The following is an 11,491-nucleotide window of genomic DNA, read 5'->3' as shown; positions in this document are numbered from 1 at the left end:
TTGAGGTTTATTAGCCCTGGGTTGTCAGTGCTAGTTTGGCTCACTCTTCTACTGTTGCCCACTTTATGTTGCCATGGAAGTGATGTGCAGCTTTTGTTGTACCATCTTTCCCCTATCATTATGAACCTTTCCCTTGAAACTGTAAGCCAAAATAAAAAGCATTCCTCCTATCAGTGTAAGACCCCCAAAACGAGGACCCCATGCTCTGCCCAGATATGGCAACACCCCAAATCACTCACAAGAAGCGGTCTTGATGCAAACTGCAAGAGGATTTTATTCCAAGCACGCTGGGGCCTGCAGTCGTACACCGCACAGGGGTAGAGGACTGCAGAGCCCCGAAGGCAGGAATGGGACAGTTTTTATAGGGTTTCTAACAAAGCCTGTGCATTAGACCAATCATTTTTTTTAACATCAGGAGCCCGCGGGGTGCGAGCCAGTCAGTTTGTGCCACTCCATAGTTTCTAAGCCAATTAGTTTAATTTGTTCAAGCCCCTCGTGGACCAATCAGTCTCTTATGACCTTGGTGGTCAGCATTTGTGCAGGTCCTTGGGTGGGAGTAGCAGAGTGTGGTATCAGTCTCCTATGACCTTGGAGGTCAGCATTTGCGCAGGTCCTTGGGTGGGGGTAGCAGAGTGTGGTATCAGTCTCCTATGACCTTGGTGGTCTGAGGCAGGCTGCTACAGCTTATGGTGCAGGCTACTAAGGCTTACAGTGTGGGCTATTAAGGCTTATGGTGCAGGCTATTTACAGAAACCAAATAAGTGCTTTACTTTATTACTCATTTCCCATCCTTGAGGGCTATCTCATGCCATTTTTACCTAATTTTATATTAGGAGCGGGCTCTGATATAATGAGGAGAGGGATTCTTTACTTGCTTTCAACAGAGAGTAAAGCCTGGAGTTTGAGGTATGCAGGGGCCCGCTTAAGCTCCCTTTGGAGCATGATAGTATTTCTGGGCTTCTGAATTCTTGGGCCTTTCATCAGCTGTATTTGGATGGGTGCTTTATCTCAGCTATGGGAAGGCAACTACAACAGAGAAAAGGCTTAAATTAATAAAATTAGAGACAAAAAGGGAACTGTTACAAAAGACTCAAATGAAATACACAAAACCTCTGGAAAACCTAGAAGAAAGGAAAAAGTTTCTAAACGTATATTGCCTCCCCAAATTAAAAGTGAATAACTTCAACAGATCCATTACAAGCAAGGAAACTGAAGCTGTAATTAAAAGCATCCCCATAAAGAAAAGCCCTGGACTGGATGGGTTCACTATGGACCTCTGTCAAACTTTCAAGGATGATCTAATGCCAACTCTTCTCAAGGTAGTTCACTATATATAAAGGAAAAAGAAACACTTCCTAATTATTTTTTACAAGGCCAATATTAACCTGACCCCTATACTGTATGTATGCACAATTAAGAAGGAAAACAATAAGCTGCTTTCACTGATGAACATAGATGAAAAATTCTCAACATGATTCTGATAAACTGAATTCAAGAACACATCAAGAAGATTTTCCATCATGGTCAAGTGGGATTAATTCCAGGATGAAGACTGGTTCAACTTATGTAAATCAATAAGTGTAATACACTAAACACTTAAATATAGAAAGCCCAGGATCACCCTAATTAATAAAGCAAGAGTACTTAGTAAAGTCCAACATATCTTCATGAGAGATGTCCTGGAGAAAGTTAGGATGGATAGAACATACCTCAATATAGGCCATGTGCTGGAGAGATGGCTTATCAGTTAAGGTGCTCAACTGCAAAGCCAAAGGACCCAAATTTGATTCCTTAGTACCCACATAAAGCCAGATAATATTAGGTCATGCATGCATTTGGAGTTTATATTCAGCAGCTACAGATATTGCCATAGACATTATCTCTTTCTCCCTCTTTCTCATTCTCTCTCAAATAAATAATTCAAAAAATAATATAGGTCATATTTGATAAACCCATAGTCATAATTATATTAAATGGAGAAAAATAGACTATTTCACCTAAAAACAGAAATGAAACAAAAAACTTCTGAAATTTCTATTTATGAAAGCTCTCATGAAGGTCCACTGCCCCAGCCATTCATATCATGTTTCCCTTGTACCAGGTCATGTGATATATGTGTATATATGGGTATATATAAATATAATTATTGACGATATAAATCATTCAACATTCTTTTTTTTAATCATCTATAACTGGAGATTTATTGTATTCTAATACAGATCATTTATAAATGCAAATTCTTTATTAAAAAGCTTCCACCCCTTTTGTCTGTGTACAATTTTCAAAACTATTCTGAAAGCGGAATATATGTGTACAAGTCTGCAAAGAGTGCAAATTTAGGATATGGTAAACGCTTTACAGGTTCCTTTCAAAAACTGTCTACCACAACGGGCCTTCACATCGTCATCTTTTTAATCAAAATATCCTTTGTGCCAACCTTCCTTCCACTTCCCCAAACTATAAAGCATTTTTAATGAGTTGGAATTAAGGAGCACTACACCTACTAGAAAGGAAGAGAAGAAAGTTCTATTAGTCTGAGGTTTCAGAATCCCCCAACCCAGAACCAGCGTCGTGGCAAAGGCTAGGCTGGGGCCCTGGACACAGTCCGAGTCCAGGCGGTGGCATCTGGAGGACTAGGCTTCAGTGGACCGTCAGTGCTCCGGCTGCGTAACTCACTGAACTGTCTTGCCAGCTTCTGCACTGGCTTGACTGGGCATAATTCAAAAAGGAAAAGCTCATGTTCATGCCAGTCTTCTGGAGTTCTGTGATGGCATTTAATAACACCCCAATGGGATGTCTTCCACATACAGTGTTATGGTATTTCTTCAGATAATTGCTAAAAGACACAGGATCTAATTGTTCTATAATACTCATACCCATTTTATCTAGATGTTCAATGGATCTATAAATCTCCCCCTGGGATTCATCATAGTAACTGTAACGGAACCTCTGACCCCAATGGCAGAAATCAGAAGAGACCACAAAGAGATTACTAGGATCCGCTAGATATTTACTGAAGAGTTTTCCGAATTCCTGTTCTTTTGACTCACTCAGAGCTCCAACCAGTACAGGAATAATGATAAACTCATCCTTATGGCTTTCCATGGCTTTAGCTGTATAAGGCAAATGCATTTCAATACTGTGTTCATCTTCATCTGTCTGCCGAGACATGCGTTCAAACATTTCTGTCTTCCATAGCTCTCCGTAAATCTTTTGGTCAATACGAAGGTCATACAGAGGTGTCCTATAAATATCCACACTGGAAAGTGCACAGCGAGAAAGGGGCACATGATGGGAAGGCCCAAGGATGAAAATTCTCCGGGTGATAGACGGGTCTACTTGTTTGTATGCATGGGCAGCACAAGATCCGCAGTATGTGTACCCCGCATGGGGTGCAATAATGGCTCTAGCAGGTCTTTTTGTAGACTGTACTTGTGAAAGCCAACCTTCTAACTGTGCATTCAGCTGTGGTCCTGAGGCTGTGTACCAGCTCCCGGCGTGGCTGGCTTCGCGGCAGACCACTCGGTTGGACATCTTGGAGCCGGTGCCGCCTATGGTGCACGGGGATGAATGAGGAGGCGGCGGGGGCCGGGCGAGGGCACGGGGCGCCGGGGCCCGGCCCAGGAGGCGGCGGCGGCGGCGGGGAGGGGACCGCGCTGCCCCGGAGCACGACGACGCCGATGCCGACGACGACGAGATGGCAGCCGGGGCGGCGGCGGCGATCACCGCCAACTCCTGGCTCAGTCAACATTCTTATGGGCTGAGTGCTTTTATCCTCATCTTTGGAAAGGAAGAAACACAGAAAAAAAGTCATAGAAATTAAATAATGTACCCCAGAGCACATATCTCATAAGGGGCAGAGCTATAGTTGTATCTAGTTAGTTTATTTCCTGAGCTCACACTATTAACTGTCTCTAATTGCCTTTCTGGTACACTGTAAATGGAAACAACAGAGCCCCCCTCATAGCCAGAGGCATCTTTCCTTATGATGAGGAAACCAATGAAGCACATCATTCTTTTCATCTTGATTAGAATTTTCTTTTCATGCTTAGAATTCTCTTGGTTATTATGCTATTTTAAAGTGTGGTAATGTTGAATGATGTTTTGAATGAGTGATCTCAAATGCTGCAAGCATTTTCCAATGAAGAACTGAATGTTTCATTGAAGTTAAATAAGAAGACTTACAGACATCAACATTGATGGACAGTGCCTGATGCAGGAGATGGTAAAATTAGTTACTTTAAAAAAAAAAAAACAAAAAACAACTAGGGTTGGAGGGATTGATTAGTGGTTAAGGTGTTTGCCTGCAAAGCTAAATGACTCAGGTTCAATTCTCCAAGACCCATGTAAGCCAGATACACAGGGTGGCACATGCTTCTGGAGTTTGTTTGCAGTGGCTGGAGGCCCTGGCATGCCCATTCTCTCTCTTTACTTCGTTTTCTCCCCACCTTTTCTGTCAAATAAAAAATAAAAATAAAATAATAACAAAATCTTCCTCTGGTTTAGTTGTTGGTTTGGCATGGTTAGGAGGTGAATAAAAATATGGTGTGTAAAGAAAAGTGAGAACAGTAATAACAAAGCAAAATCTGTTAAAATGCATAGTGGTGGAAAATAGGAAAATGGATCATAAAGGTGATGTGCAAAACATAGACTAAGCTGGATATTATAGAGGGTAACAGTGAGTTTTAGTAGCACTGAGAAGAAGCTATGGGTGTAGAGGACAACGGCAATAAGTGAAGCAGAAGAGGCTATGTGGGGGTACATAAAGGTACATTTTAGCTCATGAGAAATGATAGTGCTACTGTAGCAACTTAAGGGGAAAATAACATAGTTGAATACAGATTTTAAAGGATTGGTTCAGGTCTAATGTGGAGAACTAAAGATTGGAAGAAGAAAATTGGTGATTTTTTTTTTTTGACTTTGGCTTATTCTCTGACTGTGCTTGGATTGGTGGACTCCGGGGCTCTCTGTTAAAACGTGGCAGACTCTCAGCTGCCTGGTGTCTCCATTCCTCAGGTAACATTCTATGGAGGAAGTAATTATCTGAGCAATGTTCAATGTTTATTGACGTGATAATTTTCTGCCATTATGAAGCAATGTCTATTGACCTTTGGGATACATAGATATGGTCAGTTGGATTTGTTTGGAACACCTCAAATGCCAGGAGTCTGCGAGAAAAATAATGAAGGCCCATTTATTCTGCTGTGAGTCTCCTTATAGGGAATCAATAACCTCATTGGAAAGAAAAATTGCATCATTTCTGTGAGATTCTTTTTTAGGTGAGCAATGCTGTCTGAGTGGCTAGCTGCCATTTGATGCATGTATTCTGATGACAGGCCCTTGCCATATGTTAATAGAAAAGAGCTCACTACATTTAAGACAGGTACTAGTGGTCCCATTTTTAGATAAAGATATTGACTGTCAGTGAATTTTTAAAACTCTGCACACAATGAATAGTAAGGAGTTTTCAGATCCTGGGGTTTTCACACAGCAAAAGTACTAAAATACTATAGAGGGCTAGGATGATGGCTCAGTGGGTAAAAGTACTCACTGTGCAAGCATGGGGACCTGAGTTTGATTCCTAGCACATATTAAAAAAGCCAAGTGTAGCCACACATGCCTGTAACCATAGTGGTAAAGGGAGGTGGAAACCGGAGGATAGCTAGCCAGTCTAACCAACAAGCTTCAAACTTTAGTTTTGTTCAATGACAGACTCCATCTCAAGGAAATAAAGTGGAAGGCAGAGAAGCACCATTGATGTTCTCACCTGGCTGACATGTGTGCGTGTGTAATGTATGCACATACCGAAAAGACACTGTACACGGGTTTTGTGTGTGTATGTGTGTCTGCTAGGAGCAACTTGTTTTGATAATTTTTGTTTTAATTTCCTTACTTTTAAAGTACACATAAAGCTATGACCCACTCATCACTGTATGCTAATGAATAATGTGTGCCCAAAGGATTTTTATCAACTTTAGAATGAAATAGAAATAACAGGTATTTAAAAATTTTTATTCTATTTTTATTTATTTGGTTTTTCAAGGTAGGGTCTCACTCTAGCTCAGGATGACCTGGAATTCACTATGGAGTCTCCAGGTGGCCTTGAACTCATGGCGATCCTCCTACCTCTGCCTCCTCAGTGCTGGGATTAAAGGCGAGTACCACCACGCCACTCAGAAATAACAGTTTTTAATCCATTGACTATGACACTTTATATTTTCGTGTATGCATATGCATTTTAACTTAAGTAACTCTAAAAAAGGGTTTATTGCATGAGCAATTTTATTATTTTGGTGGAGATCATGGTACAAAAACTGTGGTTCTGGGGACATTTTAATTATTCTGCAGTCATTTTCCTACCAGCTAAGCATCTGAGTAGTCTAAGAGGACTCTGAAAATGCTAATCATAAAACACTTTTATTCTCACCTCACTGAGTTAGATCAATATACACTTTCTCTTGGCTAATTCTGAGGGCTGGTTGATTTAGTGACACTAATGGTTTCTGTGACAATCCTGAAGTTGAGGTTCACAGACTCCCCATTGTGGAAGACCTGGGAAGCCATTTGTTACTCCATGTAAAACCTGTAAAATGCTTGACCATATAATTAGGGTATTTGCATATTAACTCTCAAATTGGGGCTAGGGAGGCATATAGGCTGTAGAAATGATGGCTATTCTACAGAAAGGGACCTTGGTTGGGTGATTCCTACCAGCAATGTGAACCGGACTGCAACAGACCAGAAACAGGAAAGCTGTATGCCTATCTCCATTGCTTGTTGAATCACTGATATATTGCCCTGATGTGATTCTGAAAAAAAAAGAAAGAAAGAAATAAGAAGGAAAACTTAGCTTATCCTTCATACTTTGACCCTTTGCCTCATACTTAGGCAGGACATACACACCAGTTGGTAGAAAGCCTATCTTAATCATGCTGATAATAGCTGCTGTTATTTAGAACAACAACTAGTATCATTTAGTGGTCTTGGCCCATGTCCTTTGCATAAATGGCTGAGCTTTAAAATTTTTGTCTGGGCTTTCCTTGTCAGAGAAAATAGGAAAAGAAAGATTGACAATTGATGCTACAAAGAACCATTGTGCCCACTCAGACAGCTCATATCACCCATGATTTCTGTATGCTTTCTACTTGTGGAGAAGTTTTCTAAGCAATTTTATTTGACAGTTCCTTAAGTAAATCAGCCCTAGTTTAGTAAAACAATATCCTGCATAAGGAGGACATATTCTAGCATGGTGACTGCACTTGAAGTTGCAGAAATCCTATAAGTAGGCAAGTAGGTATCTATTTGCATTTTTACAGATGCAGATATGGGAAAGTAACATAGCTTAGCAAACTAGGCTTGATTAACAGGTCTAGTTCTGGTCTCTTCTAGTAGTTTCTGTTGGGGGCTTAGAGTTCTAGAAGCTAAGTGGACATAGTGGGAAACTCTCAATACTTCTGGTGGTTGTACAAAGATGAGCAGTGTTTAGAGTGGTGAAACCACAGCCCTGTCCTACCCAGTACCAGAAAGAACCTGTCTCCTCCATGAGTGGGTATACTCCAATTCCAGTTCAGATGCTGCTGAAATTATGAAGTGTCAGAACAGCTAGAACTTTTGATCTCTGGCCTGAGCCATGTCCAAGTGCAGGCTGCCTTGGAGTTCATAGGTGCCTTTCTTTCACTTCCCTTGGCAAATCACAGAGGACCTGGAGTGTGTAAACTACAGGTATCTCTCCTGAGGCACTACCTGTTTGTTTGGTGAAATAATTTATGTTTCTCTGAAAGAGTATTGATCTGAGTTAGGCTATTAAAGCCACTCAATAAAGAACCTGCTAAATCTATTCACCTGTGTTCTGCTGATTGTGGAAAAGGATCTATCAATCTTTGCTCATCAAATGACTCTTCCTTTGTCTCAATGGATTTTCTGTTTTGTTGCCCTCAGGCTCTCAATTAGTCTAAGAAGCAGAATTCATAGTCTCTCAGGGAGATATGAAGAGGGGGAACTGCAGTGCAGAATGGTACGGAAAGCAAAAAGAAGAAATGGCTTAACCTTTTAACTACATAGACAAGCTTGGAATACAAATTCCAGGCTACTTACCTCTCTCATCCAATCATTTTGTAATTCCATATCTAAATTATTTCTCAAATCAATTTTCTTCTTTGCTTCTGGTTCTGCCCTTGTACAGGATCTGATCATACTCCCTGAACTACTTATGCCGCTGTCATTCCTTAACTGACCTTTCTGCCAATCTTCCCTCCACTCTATCACTGAATTATATCTTGTGGATGTTGGTGATGTTTCATGCTATCTCATTTCAAATTTACCACTACAGTTTGTAAGTTTGTAACTTGGTCATCTATAAGGCTTTCATAGTCTCAACTAAACTTCACCACTCTGCTATGCTTTCTATACTAGTTGTCTGAACTGTCACATATTAAATAGTTTAGCACTGTACTTCCCTATCTTTGCCTTATACTTTTCCCCGGAAAACTTCTTTATATTTCAAGTCTTCCTCAGATAGTCCAACGTAAAGCTCTGCTGATTCTTTAAGCTCAAGAAGTGTTGTGTTCCTTTATTTTCCTTTTCCTCATAGTAGTTTGGATATTTTCTTAGCAGTTTTAGTGTCTTTTTTTTTTTTTTTTTTGCTGGTATGTATGTATGTATGTGTGTGTGGTGTGTATAGTTATTTTTTGTGTGTGTTGTATGTAAGTGTATGTGGTCTTTTGGCACTTCATGTACTCTCTTGTGTTACGTATCCTTCTCCATAGCTATTCAGCCCAATGTCCAGGTCTCTGCTCCCCAAAGGACTAGGTTTACAGGTGCATGTGACCACATCCATCTGTTTGACATGAGTTTTGTAGATTTGAACTGGGGCAGCTTCTAGCCTCTCCAGACCCTCATGCTTGAGCTAGGAAGATTAGACAGGAAGTGTCATCTCTCCAGTGTAGTGTTATTTTTTCAGTGCATTTTTTCTTATGTGAGCTCTTTGAGGACAGAAATCAAGTAAGACAATTCATTGTAGTATATCTAGAACCTGCTAGAGCATATAGCACATATTAACAACAGGTTGGGTTGGTTTTTAGTAGTCCCCCTCCCCAAGTGAAGTATACTTGTTTGACTCCACAGATTTTCAGCTCATCAATGTGATTTTGCTAACCTCTGGGACATGAATGGGCAAAAGGCGCAAGCAAAGATCTTAAATGTTAATAGGTTGCTTGCTTGCATTTTGCCCTAGTGAATCTCCTGAGGCAATGGTCCAAAACAACCAGAGGCATAGAAGGATCAGATAGAAACTGAAAGCAAAGACTTGACCTGAACTCAGCCAAGTTGAAGACCTTTGAACAAGCAACAAATGCCTATTTGTTTAAATTACCCTGTTTGGTGTTAGTTTATCACTCAATATAATTAAAGGAGAGCTAATTCAGGTTCTGTTGTGGGGAAAATGTCCCCCCATGATGGCCATGACTCCACAGGTCCTTTCTTATGGCTAACAAAAGTTTGGAAGTTCCAGAAATGACTATAGACTCAGAAGTACAGTGAAAGCAGAAGTAGCAAAATTTATTGTGAGTAAAAACTCCTTTTGGGATGACAAAGAGCAGAACTAGAAGTCCATCTGAGTAGGTACCAGAATTGTTTTTGTCTCCCTTCTGTAACAGAAATGAGGGAAATGGGTTCAGTTCACCCCATTACCCCACCCCCAATATGAAGACATCTAAAATTTCTACCTTTCTTAACTTTTTTTTTTCTCTTTATTTTCCAGCTTCTGCTTTCATGGTATTCTGACCCTGTGGTTAGTTGTATAAATAGACAGTCTGAATTCCCTGACCCGTTTCCTATTCTGCCTAATCCTTCTTAAACTTCCTTCATTTCCCCCCTTACAGGAAATGTCAGACTTTTCTCTGAAGGGTAAGAGCAAAGGCTGATCTGGCTTTTACAAGATGACATGAGGCAATAGAGGGGCTTTCCTTAGAGGAGAATCTTCATGGGTCAGGGGTACCAGATGGGCTAGGGGCTGTAGCAGAAACTTAAAGGAATTGACATAGTTGGTTCCATCTGGACTATTATCTGAAGTTTGAAGTTTGTGAGACACCTTAAGATATAAGGACCAAAAATTTATATGATGAAGGTAAAAGTAGGGAGTCTTCTTACAATAAGAGGAAGATTTGAGGATTTTCTCTTGTTTTAAGGTCTCTTCCATGGCTGCAGCATCTGCTAGGTGGTGGCCTAAGACCATAGGGTCTTCTCTCCCCTGATGTCTCTGACAGTATATAACTGCTGTGTCTTGGGTAAGCAGGGCTGCTTCTAGCAGAGTTAGACTTTCTTTAGAATGCCAAATTGGAGTCCCTAGACAGTTAAAACCTCATTTTATTTCCATATAGATTCATACCATGTAATATCAAGTAAGCATTTTAGGAGTCTGTGTAAATGTTTACCTATTTCCCTTGGCAAAGATTTGGGCCATTGTCAGAGATATAAGCCTCTGCTAGCTGAGTGCTGGTACTAGTGTGAAGGAAATTAGATTCAGGAGTCTCAAATCCTGTTACTATTGCATATTCTGCTGGTCTTATTCTATCCTGGGCACAGGAACTCCCATCTATAAATAATTGGAGGTCAGAGTTTTCTGAGGATTGGTTTTTAAGGTCAGGCTTAGAAGTATAGTTTTCTAATCTGGCAGCATAAGATTTCTTGGCATGGGTGCACAAGCATTTCCTTTTCTGGGAGATAAGTAGCTAAGTTGAGGGAAGAACAAACCTTGAAGGTTACCTCAGGCCTCTCCATCACAAGGGTCTGAATTTTTCCATCCACCTGTTAGACAACCACATGTGTCCCTCTGAATTGAGAGTACCTCTTACGTCACAAGGAATGTACACAGTAAGGGGCTTTCTTCAAATCAGTTTTTGTTCTTCAGGAATTAGGGATTGTACAGCTGCAATTGTGCTTAGGCATGCTGGTCATTTTGCCTGAGTGTGGTTCCTTGCTGAACTGTTCTACTAGTTTGGGCATTGGTTCCATTTGCTGGGTCAGAATCCCTTTTGCAATGCCATTTCTCTCAGTCACATAAAGAGAAAACCAAGATTGGGTAGGTAGTCTCAAAGCAAGAGCCTGAGTCAGTATGTCCTTAAGTCCTTGAAAAGAGCTACATGCCTCAGGCTCCCATGTCAGAGAAGCTGAAGGCCATTTTTGTCCCTGCTTAAGAAGTTGGTAAAGAGATCATAGTGATATCTCTCTGAATTTTGGGATCCAAAGTTTACAAAAGCCTTATACCTTTTTAGAAAGATCTCAGTGGTTTTACAATCTGAGGAAGAGGGTAGACTAGAGTAGGTTGAATCCATTCTGAATTCATACTACATTTTTTAGCTCTAGTCTTATCTCTGAATGTAGCTGAGCCTTTCCCTTGAGATCTTATATCCTCATGTAGCCAAGAATTGAAAAAGGCCACTGTTTTTCAAGAGATTCTTTTCGTCAGAATTCCCACCAAATATAAGATCATCTA

General features: G+C 40.6%; 1 protein-coding gene across 1 annotated transcript; it reads right to left on the bottom strand.

Moving 5' to 3' along the window:
• Nucleotides 1-2,640: 2,640 nt before the first annotated feature.
• LOC123463458 (protein MEMO1-like) lies at nucleotides 2,641-3,572 on the bottom strand. Its single transcript, XM_045159195.1, has one exon. It carries the CDS (start codon nucleotides 3,532-3,534, stop codon nucleotides 2,641-2,643), a length of 894 nt encoding a protein of 297 aa, XP_045015130.1. The 5' UTR covers nucleotides 3,535-3,572.
• Between the last annotated feature and the right edge of the window lie 7,919 nt (nucleotides 3,573-11,491).

This window comes from Jaculus jaculus, chromosome 9 (genome assembly GCF_020740685.1).
Source record: "Jaculus jaculus isolate mJacJac1 chromosome 9, mJacJac1.mat.Y.cur, whole genome shotgun sequence".
Taxonomy (NCBI): Eukaryota; Metazoa; Chordata; class Mammalia; order Rodentia; family Dipodidae; genus Jaculus; species Jaculus jaculus.
Note: the sequence above shows the minus strand (reverse complement) of the source record. Positions and strands in the feature narration are given on the sequence as shown.